The sequence below is a fragment of the Ornithorhynchus anatinus genome, chromosome 14, assembly GCF_004115215.2.
Source record: "Ornithorhynchus anatinus isolate Pmale09 chromosome 14, mOrnAna1.pri.v4, whole genome shotgun sequence".
NCBI lineage: Eukaryota > Metazoa > Chordata > Mammalia > Monotremata > Ornithorhynchidae > Ornithorhynchus > Ornithorhynchus anatinus.
The window spans coordinates 52260720-52284240 of NC_041741.1; the positions used below are offsets into that span (position 1 = coordinate 52260720).

Sequence of the window (23521 nt, forward strand, 5' to 3'; positions counted from 1 at the left end):
AGAGAGTTTTGGAAAAGCACTGTGGAAAATAAAAGTCGTTTCTGGGGTTCGAGGTGAGAGGGGCTGGAGAGTGGCGATTGTGGTTATTCTTTTTACCCCTGCATGTGTGATGACTGTAGTGCCCGGGAGGAAAACCTAACCCATCCCTGCCCCCCACAAGCCTTCCCTAAATGACCCTGTGCTCATGGCAGCAATAAAACGATTAGCGTCGTATAAATAAATAGCCACGACTGAAAAGTTTCTCAATTAGGAGAACCGGGTGGCTGGCTAAGTGGGTTTTCCTGCGTTTTCATCATTAAACATGTTTCCTTTCTTTCCAGTCAAGGGAACTTTTCTTTTGGAAATTTCGATCTCTTGCGTATGAATTTGTCCTGGAAGTTGTCCAAATCTGTCCTCAGGGGAACTAGACTCACTCTCTATTTGACATCTTTATTGAGGAATTTCTCAAATATAACAGAAAATGACACCGTAGGGAATTCAGGCCATGATGAGACCGTGGTTCAGTTAAAGATGATTGCTTTTAGCATCATAATTGCTTGAAATAGCAGTAGTTCCCTTTGAAAGTTTTTTTTTTTCATCTTGAGTTCCGAACAGTTGGACAGATGGACCACTGTTTAGATGGAAACCCAGAGGATTTCTTGATCTGAAATTAAAGCCAGCGAAGAGAAAGGCCCGCCCGTTTCCCCCCCTCCCCCGCCCTCGCCCACCGCAGCCAGCTCCTCTTTCGCCCTGCAGTTCTCTCTCTTACCCAGATGCTCCACTCGGCCTCTGTCCTCGCAGACACTTTCTCAATTTGCACCCTCCCTGGGGGACTGCTCCCTCTGGCCTCCAGCTCGCTATCTGGGGACTACTTCCTCTGGCCTCCTGTTCACTGTTTCGGAGACCTCTCTGCCCTTCACCTCATTGGCTGGGTGACCACTCTGCTCCCCAGCTTGCTGACTGGGGGCCGCTCCCTCTGCTCTCCTGTTCACTGTTTTGGGGACCTCTCTGTCCTTCACCTCACTGTTTTAGAGACCTCTCTGCCCCTTCATATCACTGACTGGGGGCCTGCTGTACCCCCAGGATCACTGTCTGGGGACCACTCTCTCTGCCCTCCTGCTCACTGTTTCAGGGACCTCTGCCCTCCTCCTCACTGTTATGGGGACCTCATTGCCCCCCAGCTCACTGTCTGGTTCATCACTCGGCCCTTCTTCTCAATGTCTTGGGATCGCTGTGCCCTCCAGCTCATTTGGCAGGCCACTTTGCCCCCCAGCTTGCTGTTTTGGGACCCACTGTCCTCCAGATTGCTGTTTTTCAGATGGAGCAAAGTAATCACTTCTTGCAAATTGGCTCGAAAATGGATCAGCTTGCAAAACTTTTTCCTGGTGTCCAGGGCCTCTCCCGGCCTCGAGCCCGGTCAGCCCGGCTGGGAACGTCACGAGTTTGACAGAGTCCAGCAGGAGGGGGGGAAGGGCAGGTCTCCCAGATTAATCCCAGTGCTTGCCGCCTCAGAGCCTGCTTCCCTCCTGCTTTCCTCCTGTTTGGGGAGCAAGGAGGATTGATTCTGGCTCAGGCTGGCCACTCCTTTCCCTCTGACAGCTCTCTCCTGTGGTCTTCCAGGGGCAGAGGCTGGTTGTGGGATGCCTCCAGATTCCATGCCCTTGACCCCTTTTCCTAGGGCCTGCCCCAGAGTCAGAGTACCAACCCACTTCTCCGCAGTCAGTCAGTTGCTATTTACTTAGTGCTGATGGGTGCAGAGCACTATCCTAAGCACTAGGGTAAGTACCACAAAAGCCAAAGATTCAGCCCCTGCACTCAATGGGCTTACAATCTAATGGAGGAGACTAGCAGATACAAATGATTTACCAGCAGTGGGAGCAAGGGTGGGAACAAGGATCCAGTTGGAGGAGGAAGAGTTTGGATATAGACTAGGTGAATAACTGAGCAACATGTGAAGACAGGTCTACCCGGCCACCGGTGATTGGATCCGTATCAACCAACAGGCCAAGGCCAGATGTAAATCCAGGAGTGTTCAGAAGCCTGTGGGAGTGAAGGAACTACTGAGGTCTTGGGGATGGAACTCACTGGGGTGTGGGATAGGGATGCGGGACACAGCTCAGATTCCATCTTGTCCAAAGTGAAATCCAGCAATCGTAGTCCAGGGGGACACCTGGAGATCTTGGCTCCAGGGAAGCTGCAGAGAAACGGGGGCACCAGGATAAGAGGTGGACATTATGGTCCTGTTCCCTATTGGGGAAATTTTTATTTGCCAGCTATGCCAAACTTGGGATTTGTCATGCTGGTGGCTGCCACACTCACCTGCACACATTCAGGGACCAGTCATCCTTGCCGAGTCACTGAGGAAGAGTCAGGGACAGAGAGGGGTGAGCCAGGGATTTGGGATGGTCCATGCTGGTTCACTAGGGGAGAATCAGAGATGGAGAAGGCAGAGTCAGGGCTGCAGGATGGTCAGTGCTGGGTCACTGGGGGACAGTCAAGGGATGGAGAAGTGAGTCAGAACTGTAAGAAGATCCACCCCAAAGCAAGAAAGTGAATGTCAAAAAAAGCAAAGCAGCCTACAGCTCCTCCAAGGGTCTGTGGTGCCCCATCAGAGATAGAGATCTGGGCTGGATGGACCACTGATCTGATATAGTAAGAATTCTGCTATCAGCTTGATGTTTTCTATGTGACAGAAAATGGGTCACCTCTCCCATGGGGCTGCCATTTTGCCCTTCCCTAATAATTATAATCATTATGGTATTTAAGTACTTACTATGTATCAAGCACTGTGCTGAACACTGGAGTAGATACAAGTTGACTGGGTTGGGCACAAGTCCATATTGCAAATTGATCCCATAGTAAAAGTGAGAGGGAGATTATGTAATGAGTCTCCACTTTACAGATAAGGGAACTGAGGCACAGAGAAGACACTTGCCTAAGGACAGACAGTAGGCGAGTGGAAGAGCTGAGATTAGAATCCAGGTCATTCAGTCAGTCAGTTATATTTATTGAGTGCTTATTGTGGGCAGAGCATTGTACTAAGTTCTTGGGAGAGTACAATATAATAGAATTGGTAAATACGTTTCATGCCCAAAAGGAGCTTCCGGTCCAGAGGAGAGGACCTCTCACTCCAAGGCCTGCACTTTTTCCATCAGGCGACACTGCTTCCTGCTCTGATGATTGGCTATCTGTATATTACTCTAACTTGTGAATGTACAAGGCTCCATGCTCCTCCACCCCTGGGGTTTAGATGAGTCCCACGTAGGCTGTAGAGGTCCAGGGTGACCCCCTCCATCTTCCAAGGGACCACAGCTAACTTGTCTTTTTGTGTCCTCCCTTCCCTTCCCCCTCCCTCTGCCCACTTCAAGCACTTAGTACAGTGCTCTGTTCAGTGTAAACCCTCAGTAAATACCAGTTAATACCCCTTCCCTCCCTCCCTCTCTGTGTACAAAGCACTGCACTAAGCACTTGGGAGAACCCCGTAGAGTAAGGGACATGATTCCTCCCTGTAAGGAGTTTACAGTCTAGCAGGGACGACAGACATTAAAACATCCTCCCCACCCTTTTTTTCTCCCCATCTATCTCCATCCCCCTCCCCATCTCTCTCCACCCCCTTCCCCTCTTCTTTTGTCCACCTCCCCGCTCCTCCCGGCCCCGACAGCTGGCCACAATGTGTGGCTCGGGGAGCTGTGGTACAGGCCCGCGGGTACTCCCTGTTTATTTTTCTTCATTCTCCCCACCACTTTGCGTGGGTTTTCTCTCTGGAAACATGGGACGATTTTAATGTAAAATTAAACAGTTTGGGCAGACCACATGCTCCATGAGCCCAGAGATATTTTTAGGATCAACATGAAAGATTCCTTCCTGTTTTCCTGTTGATCTCTCCCCTCTCCTCCCACCCATTCAGGTGATGGGTTGGTCACTGACAGATGGGGCCCTCAATAGATCAATCGTATTTCTAGAGTGCTTACCGTGTGTTGTACTAAGTCCTTGGAATAGAATATAACAGAATTGATAGGCAAAAGCCCTGCGTACAACAAGCTCACAGTCTAGAGAGAGAGACAGACATTAATGTAAATACATAAATGGCAGATATAGACAGAAGTGCTTTGAGGCTGAGGAGTGAAAAAAGGGTGAAAATCCAAGTGCAAGCGTGACACAGAAGGGAGTGGGAGAAGAGAAGATGAGGATCTACTCAGAGAAGACCTTTTGGAGGAGATGTGCCTTCAATAAGGCTTTGAGGAGTGGCCAGGCCCCTGGCCCAATCCCCTGACCATTAATGGAAAGGGGGGATGGGGAGAAAGAGAAAGGTGGGGGAAACCGGGTTGGTTTGAGCATCTTGTAATCAGTCCTGGGGGCTGCCAAGACATTACCTGACATAAAATTGGTCTCGGTTTTCCATCCATCCATCCATCCATCCATGAAATTCCTGGCAACCAAGAGAGAGGCATTTTCCATCCCCTTTTCATCTCTGAAATCTCCTGGGTCTAGCTGGGAATGCCCAAGGAAGCCTTTAATTCAAGGTGTCTCAGAGCACAGGGGGCCCCATGGGCAGGGGCTGGTGTATAAGCCCCTCAGGCTGCCTGTGGGTTGAGCTCCCTCCTGCTTGGCCGCCCATCACCAGGCAAGTCATTGGCCAGCAGCCCCAGAGTGAGGGCTACCCTGGTGAAGATTGACCTGGATGCTGACTCCAGCAGTCTCCTCTGGAGAGTACCCCTGGGACAGGGGGTGGAGGGATCCAGGGTGCTGACCGGGGTCCCCTCAGGTGTCAGAGCTTGGGGAGACCTAGGGTCCACACTCCCTGCTTGAACCCACCCAATCAGTACAGCATTCTCATGCCAGCCACCTCTGCTGCTCTGATGGTAATCTGCCAATCCATCTATCCATCAGTGGTATTTATTGAGCCCTAACTGTGCAGAGCACCGTACTAAGCACTTGGGAGAGTATAACACAATAGAGTTGGTAGACATGTTCCCTGCCCACAAGGACCTCACAGATTATGGAGGGAAACAGACATTAATACCAATTATGGATAGGCACATAAGTGCTGAGGGGCTGAAAGTGGGGTGAATATCAAGTGCTTAAAAAGTACACATCAAAGTGCACAAACAACACAGAAGAGGGAGGGAATAAGGGAAATGAGGACTTAGTCTAGGAAGGCTTCTTGGAGGAGATGTGATTTCAGGAGGGCTTCGAAGGTGGAGAGGGTTGGAGGTGTGTTGGATATGTAGAGGGAGGGAGTTTGAGGCCAGAGGGAGGATATGGACAAGAGGTAGGCGGTGAAAGAGAGGAGACTGAAGTACAGTGAATAAATAAATAAATAATAATGATGGCATTTGTTATGCGCTTACTAAGTACCAAGCACTTTTCTAAGTGCTGGGGTAGATACAAGGTAATCAGGTTGTCCCATGTGGGGCTCACAGTCTTCATCCCCATTTTACAGATGTGGTAACTGAAGCACCGAGAAGTTAAGCAACTTGCCCGAGGTCACACAGCAGGCCGGTGGTGGATCCAGGATTAGAACCCATGACCTCCGACTCCCAAGCCCGTGCTCTTTCCACTAGGCCATGAGTAGGTTGGCATTAGAAGAGTGAAGTGTGCAAGCTAGACTGTAGTAGGAAATCAGGAAGGTAAGGTAGAAGGGACCAAGGTGATTGAGTGCTTTACAGTTAATGGTAAGGAATTTCTGTTTTATATAGATTTGGAAGGGCAACTACTGGAAGTTCTTGAGGAGTGGGGAGACAAGGACTGAACTTTTTTTAGAAGGTTGATCTGGGCAGTAGAGTGAAGTATGGACTGGAGAGTCAGGAGGCAGGGAAATCAGTGAGGGGGCTGAGGCAGGAATCCGATGGATAAGGACTTCGATCATCAGGGTAGTAATTTGGGTAGAGAGAAAAGGGAGAATTTTAACGATGTTGAAAAGGTTGAACTGACAGGAATTGGTGACGATTTAATTCATTCATTCAATCATATTTATTGAGCACTTACTGTTTGCAGAGCACTGTACTAGTTGAATATGTGGGTTGAATGAGAGAGATGAGTTGAGGCTAATGCCAAAGTTATAGGCATGTGAGACCATGAGGATAATGGTATTTTCAACAGTAGTGACAAAGACAGGGAGATGATAGGGTGGACTGACGGGGTGGACATGAGCTGTCAAAAGAACGTTCCCCAATTCCCTAATGACAATTTGTCTGGAACCCACAGTCAAAACATTACTATGTTAGGCAAGGGTGTCCATCACTCAGTACACGTCAGGTTCCCCTCTCAGAGCTCTGCTCATGGTAGGCAACGGAAAGAGATCTCCAGGTGTGAGGGTCAGTGCAGCAGGTTTGAGATCCCTAGGGTTCAGAGCCAGTTTGCCGGGTACCAGATGTCATGGGGTGGGGGTCAGTTCAGTGGGGACAACATTTTCTTAGGAGATTTACCTTTTCTGCCGATCACAGCCACCCCTGGGCACAGCCACCATAAGCAGCCTTCCACAGGGTTGAACAGCATTGCCCAGATGTTTTCCAGGGGGCATGCATAACCCCGGAGGACATCCCCAACCCCGGGGGGACTTTGGTTGCAGGAAGGTTGGCTCCAGCTCAATTCCAGAGGGGAGAGCGTTGTGGCAGAGAGCAGGAAGCCCTGTTGAGGTGGGGGCAGAGGGGAGAGCAGGTTATACGATGACTAGATCCTAAGCCAAGGTGAGATTGTGCCTCCCTTCTGGGTGACCCCAAGGCACCCAGTACAGTGTTCTGCACATAGTAAAGCATTCAATAAATCCCACTGATGGATTGATTGGGTCCAAACCTGGGAATGTCCAGTTATCTGGGCTTATTGATGTCCAGACATCCCAGAACTAAGCTGGGCCACAGAGAGGTCCACTGGTTGGTTTTCTGGCCCACCATTGTTCCAGAGGCTTAGTAATTAATTTGAAATGCAACCCTATAAATCCTAGAAAATTCTCCCCTCCTTCTCCATCTTTCTTCTCTTCCTCTTCCTCCTCCTCCTCATCATCATCATAATTACAGTATTTGTGAAGCATTTGTTATGGTATTCGTTAAGTGCTTACTATTTGCCAAGCAATGAACCATGCGCTAGGGTAGATACAAGATCTTCAGGTCCCACATGAGACTAGCAGTCTAAGTAGGAGGGAAAACAGGCACTGAATCCACATTTTGCGAATGAGGGAACTGAGTCACAGAGAAATTAAGTGACTTGTCCAAGGCCACACAGAAGGTTAGTGGTGGAGTCAGAGTTAGAACCCAGGTCCTCTGACTCCCAGGATTGGGCTCTTTCCACTAGACCTTGGGTGCTTCACCTTAGTGGATAGAGTATGGACTTGGAAATCAGAGGGACCTGAATTATAATCCCGGCTCTGATACATGTCTACTGTGTGACCTTGGGCAAGTCACTTAACTTCTCTGGGCCTCTGTTACCTCATCTGTAAAATGGGGCCCCATTTGGGACAGGGACTGTGTCCAACCTGATTAACTTGTATCTACCTGAGTGCTTAGAACAGTGCTTGGCACATAATAAGCACTTAAGTTTTATTACTATTATCATTATCAAGAACATTGACTGAGTGCCTGCTGTGAGCAGAGCACTGTCCTGGGAGTCTGCTGATTGCTGAGCACTCTGTGGGAGTCTCCTGTGTGTGGAGCACTGGACACCCAGGACTTCCATAAAACGTTTTTACTGTGTTCTGGACAGACTCTGAGTGATGTAGGTGAAAAAGAAGAGAAAATCAAGTGTGTTTGATTAAAAAGAGATCTGTTTTCGTGTGTGTGCATGAGTGTGCGCATGTGTGCGTGAGAGGGTGCACATGTGTTTGCGTTTGCGCAGTGGAGGATTTGTCCTTAAAAGAGAGATTGTAAATAAGTAAGGATGCTGTACCAGGTGTCAATGAAACGTTGTTTCAGAGAGCTCCTTTGTTTATTGTGGAAATGCCGAGAGCCGCGAAAAGTGGTTTGGAGTCGCGGAGGACACACTGTGGTTCCTGATTGTTTACCCGACACTAATTAGCCCCTGACGTCAGGGTGGGGATCTGGGCGTGGGGTTGGCAAGGCACCGCTGGAGCTGTTTACTCTGCCCTGCGGGTCCGCGGGCAGCAGCCACCCTGGCCAGGAGCGGGCCGGATGGTCTTCCGTTGCCTTCTGCTGGGTGGCTCAGACTCAAAGTTGGGCCTTTCACAACAGAGGTTCACCGAGCCTGCTCCCTCTGCGCTGAGGGCTGTCCCTTAGTCAGTCAGTCAGTCAATTGCATTTATTGAGTGCTTCCTGAGTGCAGAGCACTGTACTAAGTGCTTGGGAGAGTACAGTATAACAATAAACAGATATATTCCCTGCCCGCAATGAGCTTACTGTCTAAAAAGGGAGACAGACATTAATATAAATAAATAAATTACAAATATGGACATAAGTGCTATGGGGCTGGGACTGGGGATGAATAAAGGGAGAAAACCAAAGTGATGCCTACCTTGTGCCCCTGCTCTGTCTCGTGAAAGGATCTGGCAGGTCGGTGGGGGGGGGCGGGTGGAGTTTACCTGTTTGACGGGCAGGGTTGGTGTAGGGTGGGGACCCAGGGGCCGTGGGGGCCAACTGCAAGGCCGGATGCCACATTATCAAGTGCCCTTCGCCTTGCTTCTGCTTGTTTGGGCAGTGTCTCCTGCCAGGCTCCTTCAGTGCCCACCGTCCCATGGGCGAGGGGCTGTGCGACATAGGTCTGTGTATCTGCCTCTGCCACCCATCCTTCTGGGGCCATACCTGCACCGGCCCCCCATTGGGCCCATCTGCCTCCTGCGGGTCCAGGCCTTGGGGCAGTGAGAGGCCCCTGCCCGGAAATCTAGGGACAGCTCATTGAGTCACTGCGACAGCATCTCTGTGGATGCCAGTCTGGTCACCTGCTGCATCTCTGCAGATGCTGACCGAGTCAGTCAGTCGATTGTGTTTATTGAGAGTTTAATGTGTACAGAGCACTGGACTAAGCGCTTGAGAGAGTACACTATAACAATAAATAGACACATTCCCTGCCCTCATTGAGTTTACAGTCTAGAGGTGGAGTGAGACAGACTGCGTATGTTGATGAGAGTCGTGCTGTGTCTCTGTGGATGCTGATCTGATCGACTGCCGCATCTCTGCAGATGTGCCGTGATCAGTTCCATTTCTTCAGAAGGCTTCTATTTTACCGAGGGAATGACTCCCCATTTTACCTTTCTCTCTTCTGCTTCCTCCTCTCCCACATCCTCTCTCTCTCTCTTTCTCTCTCTCTCTGCCCCTCTTCCCCGAGCCCTTTCTTCCTAGGTAATCAGAGCCAGCTGTAGATCTGCTTTATTTCGGGAAAGGTTCATTAAGAACTCTGTCAGGAACTCTTTTGGTCTTTCATTTCATCTATCTTTCTTCTTTGTTTTCATCTGACTTGTTTGTTTTTCTCTCTTCCTTCTCTAGTCGCCATTCTCCCTCGACCCCCAGCCCCCTCAGGCCACCCTCCCCCGCCCCTGGCAAGACCTCCCCAGCCCCCCAGCCCTTTCCAGATGTTCTCCCGTTCCCAGCCTCACAGTCGAGGTGTCTAGGGTCTAGACGCTGCTAGCTCTGCCTTGTGCGGACCCCCACCCTGACCCCTCTGGAAGGCAGTGCCTGGCCAGCCTCTTCCGGGAAGCCAGAAGGATTACCTCTTCTGAGAAAATGGTCGGGGGCTGCTTTTGTCGCTGTTGGCCTAGTTCTGCCTGGACACAGGTTCTCGGCCTGGTGCGACCCCACTGCACCAGGTCTCACTAGGTGCCTGGGCCTCAGTCTTCCCGCCTGTAAAATGGGGGTTACGTGAGGACAGAGGCCAGGGAAGAAGAGCCCCCGGACGGCTGCTGTCACCGGTCCCAGGTGAGCGCTGTGGGGCAGGGCAGTGACCCAGTCAGAGCAGGATGGTCAGGGGCATGGCTGCGTGGGTGGCCCGTGTGGGGAAATGGAACAGCCCGACCCCATCCACCCCCAGCCAGCTGCATCCTGAGCCCCCGACATGGGAGCCTGTCAGAGCTGTGGCAACCACCACCCCTGGGTCGCATGCACCCTTGAGCAACATAATGTGGTACCATCACACGCACACTGCTTAGCGGAGGAGCTGTCGTGCCCTGCTGGTCTCCCTGCCGGATCTTCCTTGCCTCCCCGCAACTGAGCAACCCGGGCAGCTCGGCTTTGGGTCTCGATCTGTGCCCGCTGAAGGATTGTTGACAGATTGCTGTGCAGCAAGGATCTGTGCATCTGGCTCATCTTGGGAGAGGACTTTGAGAGAGAGGTCATCGTGGGCCTCCCCTGCTGCCCCTCGGGGCCCTGGCTGACCTCGCTTACCTGGCTTACCACCGGGAGTAGCCCCACAGCCTCGCAGGGCTGGGTTTGATGCCTGGGCCACTCCCTGGAAGCTAGAGAGGAGTCCCAGTGTCCTTCTGCCCTGGCCCCGATCCCTGTACTTCCCTCCCCCGGGGGTGGCTCTTTCCTTTCTGAGCACTCTCCGGCTCCACACTCTATCCCTGTGCTGCTTGGGAGGTCCTGGAGAAAGAAGCCCGGGAAGCAAACGGCAGTTTCAGAAGCAAAGCTATGGACCCTGGCCTCTGCCTCAGTTCTGCCCCTCTCACTTCCGCCAGCCCGCTGGAGGGTGGTCGTCTTGGCACCAGGTGGTGAGTCGTCCGGTCCTGGTGCCTGAGGAAACAGTGGCTCAGCAACTGGGACTCTTCATGAAAGCAGTGCCGGCTAGATCAATCAGCCCACATCATTGACAGGTTATCTTGGGTGCCTGCTGAGCACTGAGTGCTGTCCTAAGCACCTGCGGAGCAGGCTAATAATAATAATAATGAAATGTGTTAAGTACTTACTATGTGTTGAGCACTGCTCTAACCACTGGAATAGATACAAGCTAAACAGAGTATTATACTGAGCCCCTGGGAGAGAACAGTTGAAACAAAGACCTGTTCCCGAGCTTCAGAGGACAGGGAAGGACAAGAGAAGAATAATATTAATAATGATGATGATGGCATTTGTTAAGCACTTACTATGTGTCAAGCAGTGTTCTAAATGCTGGGATAGATACAAGGTAATGACGTTGTCCCATGTGGGGCTCACAGTCTTAATCCCCATTTTATCAATGAGGTAACAGAGGTACAGAGAAGTTAAGTGACTTGTCCAAAGTCACACAGCTGACAAGTGGCAGAGGTGGGATTAGAACCCATGACCTCCGACTCCCAAGCCCATGCTCTTTCCACTAAGCCATGCTGCTTCTCCCAGAGGAAGAAGCCCAACCCACCTCTTCCCTGTAGTCCAGGGCCAGCCTGATGCCCTGGGAGTGAGAGTGCATTGCTGCCCCTTTCCGTGGATGGGTAAACTGAGGCTTAGGGGCTATCCTTAGTGGTACTTACTAAGCACTTACTATATGCCACGCACTGTTCTAAGCACTGGGGTAGATATAAGTTAATCAGGTTGGACACAGTCCCTGTCCCACATGGGGCTCACAGTCTTCATCTCTGACGGTAACTGAGGCACAGAGAAGTTAAGTGACATGCCCAAGGTTACACAGCAGATAAGGGATGGAGCTGGGATTCGAATCCAGGTCCTTCTGACTCCCAGGCCTATTCTCTATCCACTAGTGGTCAGGCAGAAAGCCAGGGGGACAACTCTGTAGCCTGAAGTCCAGTACTACCACCCATCTACTTTCCTGCTGCCCTCCAGGTGCCCAGTGACCACCCACCTTGCTGTGTCCACGACTCACTGACCACTGGGCCCCTCCCCGGCCAGTAAGTGGTCCAAAATGCCGGAGTAGTGCTATATGAAGCAACGATGCACTGGGGCAGTGCTATGTGGAGCAATGTTGCACTGGGACAGTGCTGCACTGGGGCAGGGTGACACTGAGTGTTGACCAGCTGTGAGCAGTTGGCCCAAATGAGCCAGTAGACAGTGGCAGATGGACCCTCTTTTAGTCAACAGCTGGCCAAGGTTCTGCAGCAAAAACAGACCCTAGAATGTTTGGACGCTCCCAGCTCCTGCACGGGTCCAGAGAAAGAACCTCTTGCCGTCGGAAAGATGCTCTGGAGCAAGGTGATCAGCGGCCAGGTGCTCTGGAATGCGGTGGTCAGTGGCCAGACTCTCTGGAGCACAATGTCAGTGGCCAAAGCTCTGGAGTGGAGTAGTCAATAACCAGACACTTTGAAGCAGGGTGGTCACCTGCCAGGTGCTCTGGAGCAGGGATGTCGGCAGCTGATGATCTGGAGAGGGGTGGCCAGTGGCTGGATACTCTGGATCGGGGAGGTCAAGACTAGACTCTCTGGAGCAGGATGATTGTCAGCTGACACTCTGGAGAGGGGTGGTCGGTGGTCAGTGTCCAGACACCGGGGAGTAGGGTGGTTGACAGCCAGGTGCCCTGGAGCAGGGAGGTCGGCGATTAGTTGCTCTGGAGTGAGGGGGTTAGCAACTGGCACTCTGGAGTGAGATAGCTGATGGTCAGACACTCTGGGCAAAGGAGGTCAGTGGCCAAAGCTCTATAGCAGGGTGGTCAGTGGCTGGACACTGGAGTAGGATGCTTGGTGGCCAGACACTCTGGAGCTGAGTGGTTGGTGACTGACACTCTGGAGTGGGGCGGTCAGTGGCTGGACACCCTGGAGCAGGGTGGTCAATGGCCGAAACTCTGCAGCAGGGAGGTCGGCCACCAGGGCTCTGGAGTGAGGAGGTCGGCAACCAGATGTCTCAGGCTGTTTTCTCGCTCATTCGGGGCGGGACCAGACCCTCCAGGAGCTCAGCCCTCTGGTCGTCCCCCACCCCTGGCCCTCCCTGAGGACGTGAAGCCCGGCCGGCCGGCTGTTGGAGCAATACAGTCCGGGAATCTTGTCTGTTTACACTGGACTCCTCTGGTGTCCTAGGGCTCTGGTCAGAAGGGTCCTTTCTCAGCTCGGCCAGGGGTCAGCGAGGGCACACTTCTCTCTCTAAGCCCAGAGCCAGGGCCCAGACTGCAAGTCCATGGGAGGTGAAAGGGGAAGGATGAGGTTGAGAGGCCTGGAGTGGAGTGGGGGCCCTCATTGGCTCACCCCTTTGCCTCAGGGCAGGCTCGGTTCCTTCTCTCCCTCTGGCTCCTCACAAATCCTAATTGTCATTTCGATAGGGCAAGGAGATCTCCCACAGTGGGTTGAGGGGTGGGGGAGACCCCAGGAGGGAGTGACTGGGGGAGGGATCCTCCCCAGGAGGAACACCCCAGTGATCCATTCAGGGCCTTTGTGGAGAGGGTCCTGGGGTCTGGTTGGTGGTGGAGAGGGCACCTGGTCTTCTGGAACGGGTCCAGCAGCTTGCTGAGGCATCATCTGTCCCCACCCCCCCTGTTCTCCGCAGACGTGGACGAGTGTCTGGACAACAATGGAGGGTGCCAGCAGATCTGTGTGAACGCGATGGGCAGCTATGAGTGCCAGTGCAAGGAGGGCTTTTTCCTGAGTGATAACCAGCACACGTGCATTCACCGCTCCAATGGTAAGTATTGCCCCCGCCGGCTGGGGCCCGGGCAGAGTGGGGCTGGAGGAAAGGTGGCCTAGAGTGCCAGCTCTTGAGTGGCAGAGGCATATGAACCACGGTGCCAACATTCCTCTCACTTATGATGGAGGGTCCGCCAGGGTTGGGGTATCCGCTGGGATGCCTGCTGGCATGTCTGTCAGCGCGGGGGTGTCCGTCAGGGTGTCTGCTGAAGTCTGCTGGGGCCAAGGTGTCCACTGGTGTGTCTGCTGGCATGTCCGCCAGGGCTGAGGTATCCTCCGGGGTGTCTGCTGATGGGTCTGCAAGAGCCACGATGTTCCCCGTGGTGTCCACCGGAGTGTCTGCTGGGGACAAGGCATCTGCTGGGATGTCTGTTGGGGTTGGGGTGTCCACCGGAGTTTCTGTTGGGACCAGGGTGTCTGCTAGGGTGCCTGCTAGGTTGTCTGCTGGGACCGGAGTATTTGCAAGGGTGTTTGCTTGGGCCAGGGTGTATGCTGGTTTTCTGCAGGAGTGTCCTTCAGGGTGTTTGACAGAGTTGGGGTGTCTTCTGGGCCCAGGATGTCTACTAGGGTGTCTTCTGGGGCCGGGGTGTCCACCGAGGTGGACATGGGTTATTTGTCTGCTGGGATATCCACTGGGGCCAAGGTATCCCCTGGGGTGTCCACTGGGGTTAGGGTGTCCCCCATGGATTCCATCAGAGCTAGGGTGTCTGTCAGGGCCAGGGTGTCTGCTGGAGCGAGGGTGTCTGCTGGTACTGCTGTATTTGAAGGGGTCATGGACTCTGCTGGGGTGTCCACTGGGGCAAGGATGTCCCCTAGGGTGACTGCTGGGGTTGGACTGTCCAATGGGGGCCAGCGTGACCATCAGGGTGTCCATCAGAGCTGCAGTGTCTGCCAAGGCTAGAGTGTCCACCAAGGTCGGGATGCCTGCCAAGGCTGGGCTGTCCGCCGGGATATTTGTAGGGGTCAGGATGTCTGCTGGGGTGTCTGCTGGGGTCGAGGTTTCCCCTGGGGTGCCACTGGGGTCAGTGTGACCACTGGGGTGATAGACCTGAGATGTCTGTCAGGCCTGGGGTGTCTGCCAGGTTGCCCACTAAAGCCAGGGTGTCTGGTGAGATGTCTGCCAGGGCCAGGTTGTCCAGCGGTGTGTCCCCTGGAGCCAGGATGACTGCTGGGGGCATTTGCCATGGCCAGGGTGTCTTCCAGGGTGATTCCTGGAGCTGGAGTGTCCACCAGAGTGTCTGTCCACCAGGATGTCTGTCCACCAGGGGTGGAAAGTAAACTTTTCCTATGGGGGATGAGGCATGTAATGAGCAGTCAACTCTCTATCAGTAGGATCTGCATTTAGTACAGGGAGCCCCCACCCCCGCTGCCCCGGTGAAGGAGTGGCCCCCACGTTGGGCCAAGGTCAAACACATAGAAACTGTGGTTGAGACAGAGGAAGGAGTTGGGCGGGGACCACCGATGGGATTGGGGCCGGGCTTGGGGTTGGGCTGGGACTGGGTTTGGGGTCATTGTTTTGGGCTGTTTGAACATAGGTGGAAGTCTTGCCCCTCTATGATGCCAACCATGAGTCTCAGGGGGTGGAATAATAATAATGATGATAATAATGATAATTGTGGTATCTGTTAAGTGCTTACTATGTGCTTGGGGCTGTACTAAGCTCTGAGGTAGATACAAGCTAATCAGGTTGGACACAGTCCCTGCATAGGGATTACAGTCTTAATCCCTTCTTTCCAGATGAGGGAACTGAGGCACAGAGAAGTTAAGTGACTTGCTCAAGGCCACAGAACAGACAAGTGGCAGAGCCAGGTTTAGGACCCAGGTCCTTCTGACTCCCAAGCCTGAGCTTCTGGTGGGTGGGTGGGGAGAATGGATCGTCAATCCATGGGATTTTTTGAGTGTTTACTGTGAGGAACACTGCAGTAAGAGCTCTGGAGAGTACAGTAGAGCAACTAGACAAGATCTCTGCCTCAAGGAGCTTACAGTCTAAAGGGGCAGATGAATATGAATAAATTACAGGTAAGGGCGTGTAAGGAAATGTCCATAAGTGCTGGCTGTGAGAGTGGACGGATAGATGAACGCTCAACCACCGGAACCCAGAGATTGGATTAACTTCCACTGGGGAAGGCCTATGGTGTTTCCTGGTTGGAGACAAACCATGGCTCTCCGGCCTTCCGATCCTTCAACCCAGTTCTCCTGACAGATGCTTGAGTAGCTGCTCTGATGCTGGGAGGCAAGCCCAGCCCCCAGGGCAGGAACCCCTCTCACCAATCCCAGAAAAAGACTCATTTCTTCAGGACCATCTGCCGCTGGAACAGGAACTCGAGATACATGACAGGGGCCACGGTTGCGCTTTCTGTACATCTCACTGGACCCCAAACGTGATGGGAAGGAACTCTTATCATCAGCCACGTTGTTCTTCCAAATGGCCCAGGATAAAGGCCGGGCCACAGAGAAGATGCACTCAGTCAGTTAGTCAGTCATATTTACTGAGTGCTTACTGTGTGCAGACCACTGGACTAAGCGCTTGGGGGAGTACACTGTAATCGACACTTTCCCGGCGCATAATGAGCTTACAGTTTAGAGTCTCACAAAGGACTCGGACACAATGGGCCACAGCAATGGGAAGCTAGGCTCGGGCCTTCATCTTCGGGAAGATGGAGACTGGCTGGCAGAAAAAGGAGGAGGCAAAGCCTCCCAGCCAGTCAGATGGACAAGCAAGCATCAGCCACATCCTCTCCTTAGAGCTCTAACGGGAATCAGTGGCTGAGGGCCTTTTGGTCTCAGAGCGGGGGAGCTTCCATGAAAGCAGCCATGGGGAGAGTCTGGATTCCTTCCAGCACAACCGGAGGGGAGGGGATGGGAGCGAAGCGCAGCGCACAGAGAAGAGCTGTGCCTCGTTCGTGCTCTGGATCACCCTGAGGGGAGAATTTCCCGGAACGGGCCTGTCAAGGTGCCAGCTGACCACGAACTCAGCCAGCCGCCCGCTGGGGTCCTGGCTCTTTGCCCCCAGTGGATCCAGACTTCTCTTGGGCCTCACTAGTTTACCCATTTGAGGCTTTTTATAATTAAAAAAAGGCCCCGTTGGGGTGCTGGAGTGAGTGGAATCTTTCCCTACTGGCTGGCAGTGGTTCGGGGTGGGGGCCGGGAGGAGGGAGGGCAGCCCGTAGAGGGGTTGGGGGTGGCCTGGCCTACAATATCACATCCCAGGGGATCTGCAATCCAGCAGACATTTGGACTGAAGGAATGAGCCTCGTGTGGCACTTGCGGCGGGAAAGGGTGGGAGGGGTGCCTGTGGGGAGCAGTACTGAAGGGTGGGAGGGAGGCCTGAAAATTAACTCGTGGGGTGGAAGATTTGGCCAGAATCAGCCTGAGCAAAGCTGGACAGGAACCTGGGCAGGAGCCTGTGCTGGGGAAGGAAAACCCAGTAGCATCCTGGCCAGCTGTGGAAGGGCCCTATCAAGGGAAATATAGGGCAGAAAAGGATCTGGGGGTCACAGTGCACAACAAGCTCCCATGAGCCTTAGAAATGTGCAGCAGCTGACAAGGGAGCACAATCCCCAGAAGGCTGGGGCTTGAGAGAGCAGGGGCTCGCAGAGGGAGAACATTTTCCCATTGCTTCCAACTGACCTGAACTATGCCAGCATCATGGGGAGAAATAACCTATCTGCAGGGGGAGTGATGACCCATCTGTGGAGGGGAGGTGACCGGTGAGGGGAACAATGACTCATCCATGGGGGCTAAAGTGACCCATCTGTGGTGACAGAGTAAGCCACATCTTCACATTAGAGTGTAGGCTCTCTGTGGGTGGTGTCTTGGGAAGTGTCTAGCCCAGTGCACTGTGCTAAATGAGCAGTAATAATGGTGATATTTGTTAAGCGCTTACTTTGTGTCGGGCACTGTAATAAGCGCTGGGTTGGATACAAGCAAATAGGGTTGGACACAGTCCCTGTCCCACATGGGGCTCACAGTCCTAACCTCAACTTTACCAGTGAGGGAACTGAGACCCAAAGAAGTGAACTGACTTGCCCAAGATCACACAGCAGACAAATGGGGGAGACAGGATTAGAACCCAGGTCCTTCTGACTCCCAGGCCTGTACTATATCCACAAGGCCATGCTGCTTCTCTCGGGTACCAGGTACCGCTGATGCAGCTACGACTATAACTCCTACTATTACCAACACCACCACGACCATTGCCACAGCGCTGGGATCTCAGAGCGTGCTGGGGGTTGGCTTCTGTGGGAGAAGAAGCAGCATGGCTTAGTGGTTAGAGTACAGGCCTGGGAATCAGAAGGACCTGGGTTCTAATCCCAGAGTGGCCACATATCTGCTGTGTATTGACTTGTATTTGTATTGATTTCTGTCCCCCTCCCTTCTAGACCATAAGCTCGTGTGGGGAGGGATAGTCTGTTTACTGTTGTATTGTACCCTTCCAAGTGCTTAGTACAGTGCTCTGCATACAGTAAGCGCTCAATAAATACAATTGAATGAATGACTCAGTGAATATCCTTGGGCAAATCACTTTTAACTTCTCTGTGCTTCAGTTACCTCATTTGTAAAATGGGGATAAGAGCGTGAGCCCCATGTGGGACAGGGACTGTGTCCAACCTGATTAGCTTGTATCTCCCTTGGTGCTTAGAACAGTGCTTGGCACATAGTAAATGTTTAACAAATACCATGATTATTATTACTATTATTATAAGAATAGGTGGCCATTCAGAGCAACATCAGACAGAAGCCCGAAAATTTAGAGAGCCCTTTTCAGTTGAGAGCATGAAGGTAGGGATGGGTCTGCCCGTCGGCAGGGCCCCCAGTGCCCCTCTGAGAAGGCGGCATCGTTAGAAGGCTTCCCAGCTCTGGGAACGGCCAATGGTCCTGGCCTGATGGAAAGGACACATTTTCAAATCAAATTGTCTCATCGCCGCTCTCTGTTGGCAGGTTTCCCCACTAAGCAAACAGGAGCTGGATGCCCTGTTCTGAGGAGCGGCTGACCACCCTCAGCCTAAGGTGTGGTCACTGACAGAATGTGAGACTTCTGCTCTTCGTAGCACAGTGAAGTCATGGGTGCCATTTTGTGGGTATACACAGAGTTCACCTGAGTCTAGAGCATTTCTCTGGGGGACCCCTGGACCCACCATTTGCTCCAGAGCACGGGCACTCCAGTCCTAGATCTGTGAATACAGGTATCTCACGAACTGGCAGAAGGAACCCAGGCGGAGGGAGGCTGGGTACTTGAAAATGAAAGGTACCAGACCCAGAGGCAGCCAGCTGAAGCCGTCTCCCTAGAGGACGGGGGCAGACTGGCTGGCGGTCTGTCGGATGATCGCCGCAGTGTCCTGGCTCTGGCCCTGGCTCTGGCCCTGGTTGGTTCACTTCAGCTATTAGTGCCTTGGAGAGGGCGGGATCCAATGCCACCACCGTCCCCTGCCAACTGTTGCTGAGGGAGCAGCATTCCTACTTCCCAACCAGTGATCTAAAAATAGAGACTTTTCCTAAACATAGTTTGATACCTGTTTTACTCCAGAACTGTGAGCCGGTGGAAGGGGAATGGGGAAGGGGGGAAGTGTCTCATAATCAATTAGTACAGTGGTCTACTCACAGTATAAGTGCTCAATAAATGCCACTGATGATTGGAATATCGCTCTTCCGGATCACTAGAAGGTAGTGTAGCATGTTTCCAGACACTAGAGCTGGTGCACCTTGCTTCCAGAACCCTAGGGGGTGGTGTACCAAGCCTCCAGGAATAATACTAATCAATCGTGTTTACTGAGTGCTTGCTGTGTGCAGAGCACTGTATTAAGACCTTGAGAGAGTACAATATGACACATTCCCTGCCCACAGCGAGCTTACAGTCTGTCGGTCAGTCAATGATATGTACTGATCACTTACTGTGTGCAGGACACTGGCCTAAGCGTTTGGAAAAGTACACTTGGATCTGTCCCCTTTAAGTACTTGATATCCACCCCACCCTCAGCTCCAGAGCCCTTACGCAGGTATCCATAATTTATTTGTGTATATTCACGTCTGCCTCCACCTCTAGACTGTCAGCTCGTTGTGGACAGGAAATGTATGTACCAACTCCGTTGGCCTGTACTCTCCCAAATACTTAGTACAGTGCTTTGCGCACAGTAGGTACTCAATAAATACCATTGATTGATTAGAGCAGTGTACTAAGCGCTGGCCCACTAGGGGACAGCGTAGCCTGCTATAGCAGTGCAGAGAAGACCCTGAGGCTTCTGACCGCCCCAAAGTGGTCTTACAGAGTGAGGGCCCCTCCCCAGCTGGACCATTCTCACTGACCGCATTTCCAGCACTCAGGGAATTCCAGACAAGACGCGGCAAGCTATGCCCGGAGCAGGGATTTGAAGTCGAAGCAGTGTGTTGCTCTTGGCTAGCCTGGAAACCATATCTGGGAATTTAACCAGGATCAGCTGCTGGGATGCAGCACTCTGTGCAGTGCTTTGCACACGGTAGGCACCTAGTAAATCCCCCTGCCCCTGCTCGCTGCTGCTTCAGGCAGTGGCTCCCAGCCCAGCCATCTGGCCGTCCCAGCAGGCCAGAGACCGTTGCAGAGACCCAGTGGTGACCCTGACCTTGTGGAATGCTTCCTCCTGATTTCTCTCCAAACCATCAGGGTGGCCCTCCTCAGAGAAGCAGAGCAGTCACCTCTAGCTCTCAGGCACCCTAGCCCTTCCCACACTACTTGGGAATAGCCCTTGATTTGATTATCTTTATTGCTCTGTTTGTAAACATGAGAAGCAGCATGGCTTAGTGGATAGAGCACTGGCCTGAGAGCCAGAAGCACCTGGGTTCTAATCCTATTTCCGCCACATGTCTGCTGTGTGACCTTGGGTAAGTCACTTCACTTCTCTGTGCCTCAACTACCTCATCTGTAAAATGGGGACTTCAGAGTGAGAGCCCCTCGTGGGACAGAGACATTATTCAACCTGATCAACTTGTATCTACCCCAGTGCTTGGTACATAGTAAGTGCTTAACAAGAACACTAATTATTTTTATGATTACTATAAACACTTTTATGCCCCATTGTGGGCAGGGAACCTGTCTGCCAATTCGGTTGAACTGTACTCTCCAAAGCTCTCAGCACAGTGGTCTGCACATAGTAAGCGCTCAGTAAATACCATTGGTTGATTTTAGGTCTGTCTCCCTCACTGGAATATATTCCCTTTATGGGCAGAGAATATATCACCTGCTTCTCTGGTACTTCCCAAGCGCTCAGTATGGTACATTCCACTTAGTAAATTAAATGCCATCATTACTGATCATTAATGATGGACTCTTCTGAGCAGCTGCTGGGAGCAGTGCACGGTACTGAGTGCTTGGGAAAGACAACAGATGTTGATCAAGGTGTGCTGTACTCTAGCACAGTGCAGTGCTCCGCCCCCAGTAAGCACCCAGTATGATGCTCTGCACACAGAAGGTACTCAGTATAGTACTCCTCTCCTAGTAATAGTAATAATAATTGTGGTATTTGTTAAGTGCTTCCTATGTGCCAGGCATTGTATCAAGTACTGGGATGGATACAAGTAAATCGGGTTGGACACAGTCCCTGTCCCACATGGGGCTCCCGGTCTTAATCCCCATTTTACAGATGAGGTAACTGAGGCCCGGAGAAGTGAAGTGACTTTCCCAACAAGTGGCGGAGCCGGAATTAGAACGCTTGACCCATGACCTTCTGACTCCCAGGCCCATGCTCTATCCACTACACATGCCGCTTCTCAGAAAGCACCCAGTAGGGTGCTCTGCACACAGAGGTGCTCAATAAATATCAGACTGATGGAGTCCTTGAATCTCTTCTCACCAGGGGAGAAGCATCAGTCCCTTACATGGCTTCTTTCTTCCCCTCCTTTCTGGGGCCTTCCTCACCTGGCTTCCTGCCTGACACCAGAGAATCATTCCCAGGACTCGATCAAACTGACAGACAGACACAGCCCCCACCCCTCCCAGTCAGCTTCCAGACCCAAAATTAGTTAGTCGGTCTGTCATATTTACTGAGCACTTACTGTGTACTGACCATTGTACTAACCACTTGGGAGAGTACACATTCTTTGCCCACAATGAGCTTACAGTATAGAGGGGGAGGTAGATATTAATATAAATAAATAAATGACACATATGTGCATAAGCACTGTGGGGATGGGACGGGGATGAATAAAGGGAGCAAGTCAGGGTGACGCAGGAGGGAATAGAAGAAGCGAAAGGAGGGCTTAGTCAGAGAAGGCCTCTTGGAGGACATGTGCCTTCAGTAAGACTTTGAAGGTGGGGAGAGTCTGTCAGGTATAATAATGATAATAATAATAATATTGGTATTATTGCAGAGCACTGTTCTATGTGCAGAGCACTGTTCTAAGCGCTGGGGTAGACACAGGGGAATCAGATTGTCCCACATGGGGCTCACAGTCTAAATCCCCATTTTTTACAGATGAGGGAACTGAGGCACAGAGAAGTGAAGTGACTCGCCCACAGTCACACAGCTGACAAGTGGCAGAGTCAGGATTCGAACCCATGACCTCTGACTCCAAAGCCCGTGCTCTTTCCACTGAGCCACGCTGCTTCTCATGAGCAGCATATGAGGAGGGAGGGTATTCCAGGCCAGAGGCAGGACATGGACAAGAGGTCAGCGGCGAGATAAGATCAAGGTACAGTTTGTAGGTTGGCCATTACAGTGAAGTGTGCAGGCTGTGTTGTAGTAAGAAATCAGGGAGATGAGGTTCATTCATTCAATAGTATTTATTGAACGCTTACTATGTGCAGAGCACTGTACTAAGCACTTGGAATGAACAAGTCGGCAACAGATACAGTCCCTGCTGTTTGACAGGCTTACAGTCTAATCGGGGGAGACAGACAGACAAGAACAATGGCAATAAATAGAGTCAAGGGGAAGAACATCTCGTAAAAACAATGGCATCTAAGTAGAATCAAGGCGATGTACATTTCATTAACAAAATAAATAGGGTAATGAAAATACATACAGTTGAGCAGACGAGTACAGTGCTGAGGGGATGGGAAGGGAGATGGGGAGGAGCAGAGGGAAATGGGGGGAAAAGAGGGTTAAGCTGCGGAGAGGTGGAGGGGGGGTGGTAGAGGGAGTAGAGGGAGAAGGGGAGCTCAGTCTGGGAAGGCCTCTTGGAGGAGGTGAGTTTTAAGTAGGGTTTTGAAGAGGGGAAGAGAATCAGTTTGGCGGAGGTGAGGAGGGAGAGCGTTCCAGGACCGTGGGAGGACGTGGCCCAGGGGTCGACGGCGGGATAGGCGAGACCGAGGGACGGTGAGGAGGTGGGCGGCAGAGGAGCGGAGCGTGCGGGGTGGGCAGTAGAGAGAGAGAAGGGAGGAGAGGTAGGAAGGGGCAAGGTGACGTAGAGCCTTGAAGCCTAGAGTGAGGAGTTTTTGTTTGGAGGTTGGAGGGGGCAAGGTGATTTAGTGCTTTAAAGCCAATAATGAGGAGGTTCTGTTTGATGTGGAGGTGGATGGGCAACCCCTGGAGGTTCTTGAGGTAGCCTGGAGGCCCAGAGGCTGGTCGCTCTGACCACGGGCTCTCCTCCCCTGGGGCCAGCAACCGCAAGTCATCTCAGTCCAAGGCTCTGAGGCTTTTGGGGTGGGGGGCTCACCCTTGAGGCTCTGGATAAGGGGGATTGGCCAGGCTTGAGTTGGGGGCCGGCCAGCCCCAGGATCCCACACCTTAGGTCATTTCTCCCCGCCCAGAGAGGGCCCTCTGGGGCAGGATAGGCAGCCCCTGGCAGGTCCCGTTAAGGGCAGGCTCCCCCGCTGGCAGTCCAGGAGCTGGCCGGAGATCACCGGAAGGTGGATGGTGGAGGGCCACTGTTTCCAGGGCAGCCAACAACTTTGCCTATGGGAGCACAAATATTTGCTTAGGATTTATAAACCGCCCTTCCGCCAAGTCTCCAGCAACCTAGGTGGTGCCGGGGACAGGGTCCCCACCAGAGGACTCCAGAGCTCCCCGAAACCAGCCGGATCTCAGGCTAGGCCCCTAGCATTCTCTGGGACCTCTCCTTTAGCGGACCCACTGACTGGCTCGGAGGAAG

The 23521-nt window shown here is 52.4% G+C and overlaps 1 protein-coding gene across 4 annotated transcripts in view; it reads left to right on the plus strand.

Moving 5' to 3' along the window:
• The window catches only part of SCUBE1 (signal peptide, CUB domain and EGF like domain containing 1), an 88727-nt gene that overhangs the window by 16996 nt on the left and 48210 nt on the right, over nt 1–23521 (plus strand). For all 4 annotated transcript variants that reach the window (XM_029079102.2, XM_029079101.2, XM_029079104.2 and 1 more), the window contains exon 4: nt 13323–13457. In XM_029079102.2, the coding sequence (XP_028934935.1) occupies nt 13323–13457 (135 nt within the window). The remainder of the gene's footprint in view (nt 1–13322; nt 13458–23521) is intronic.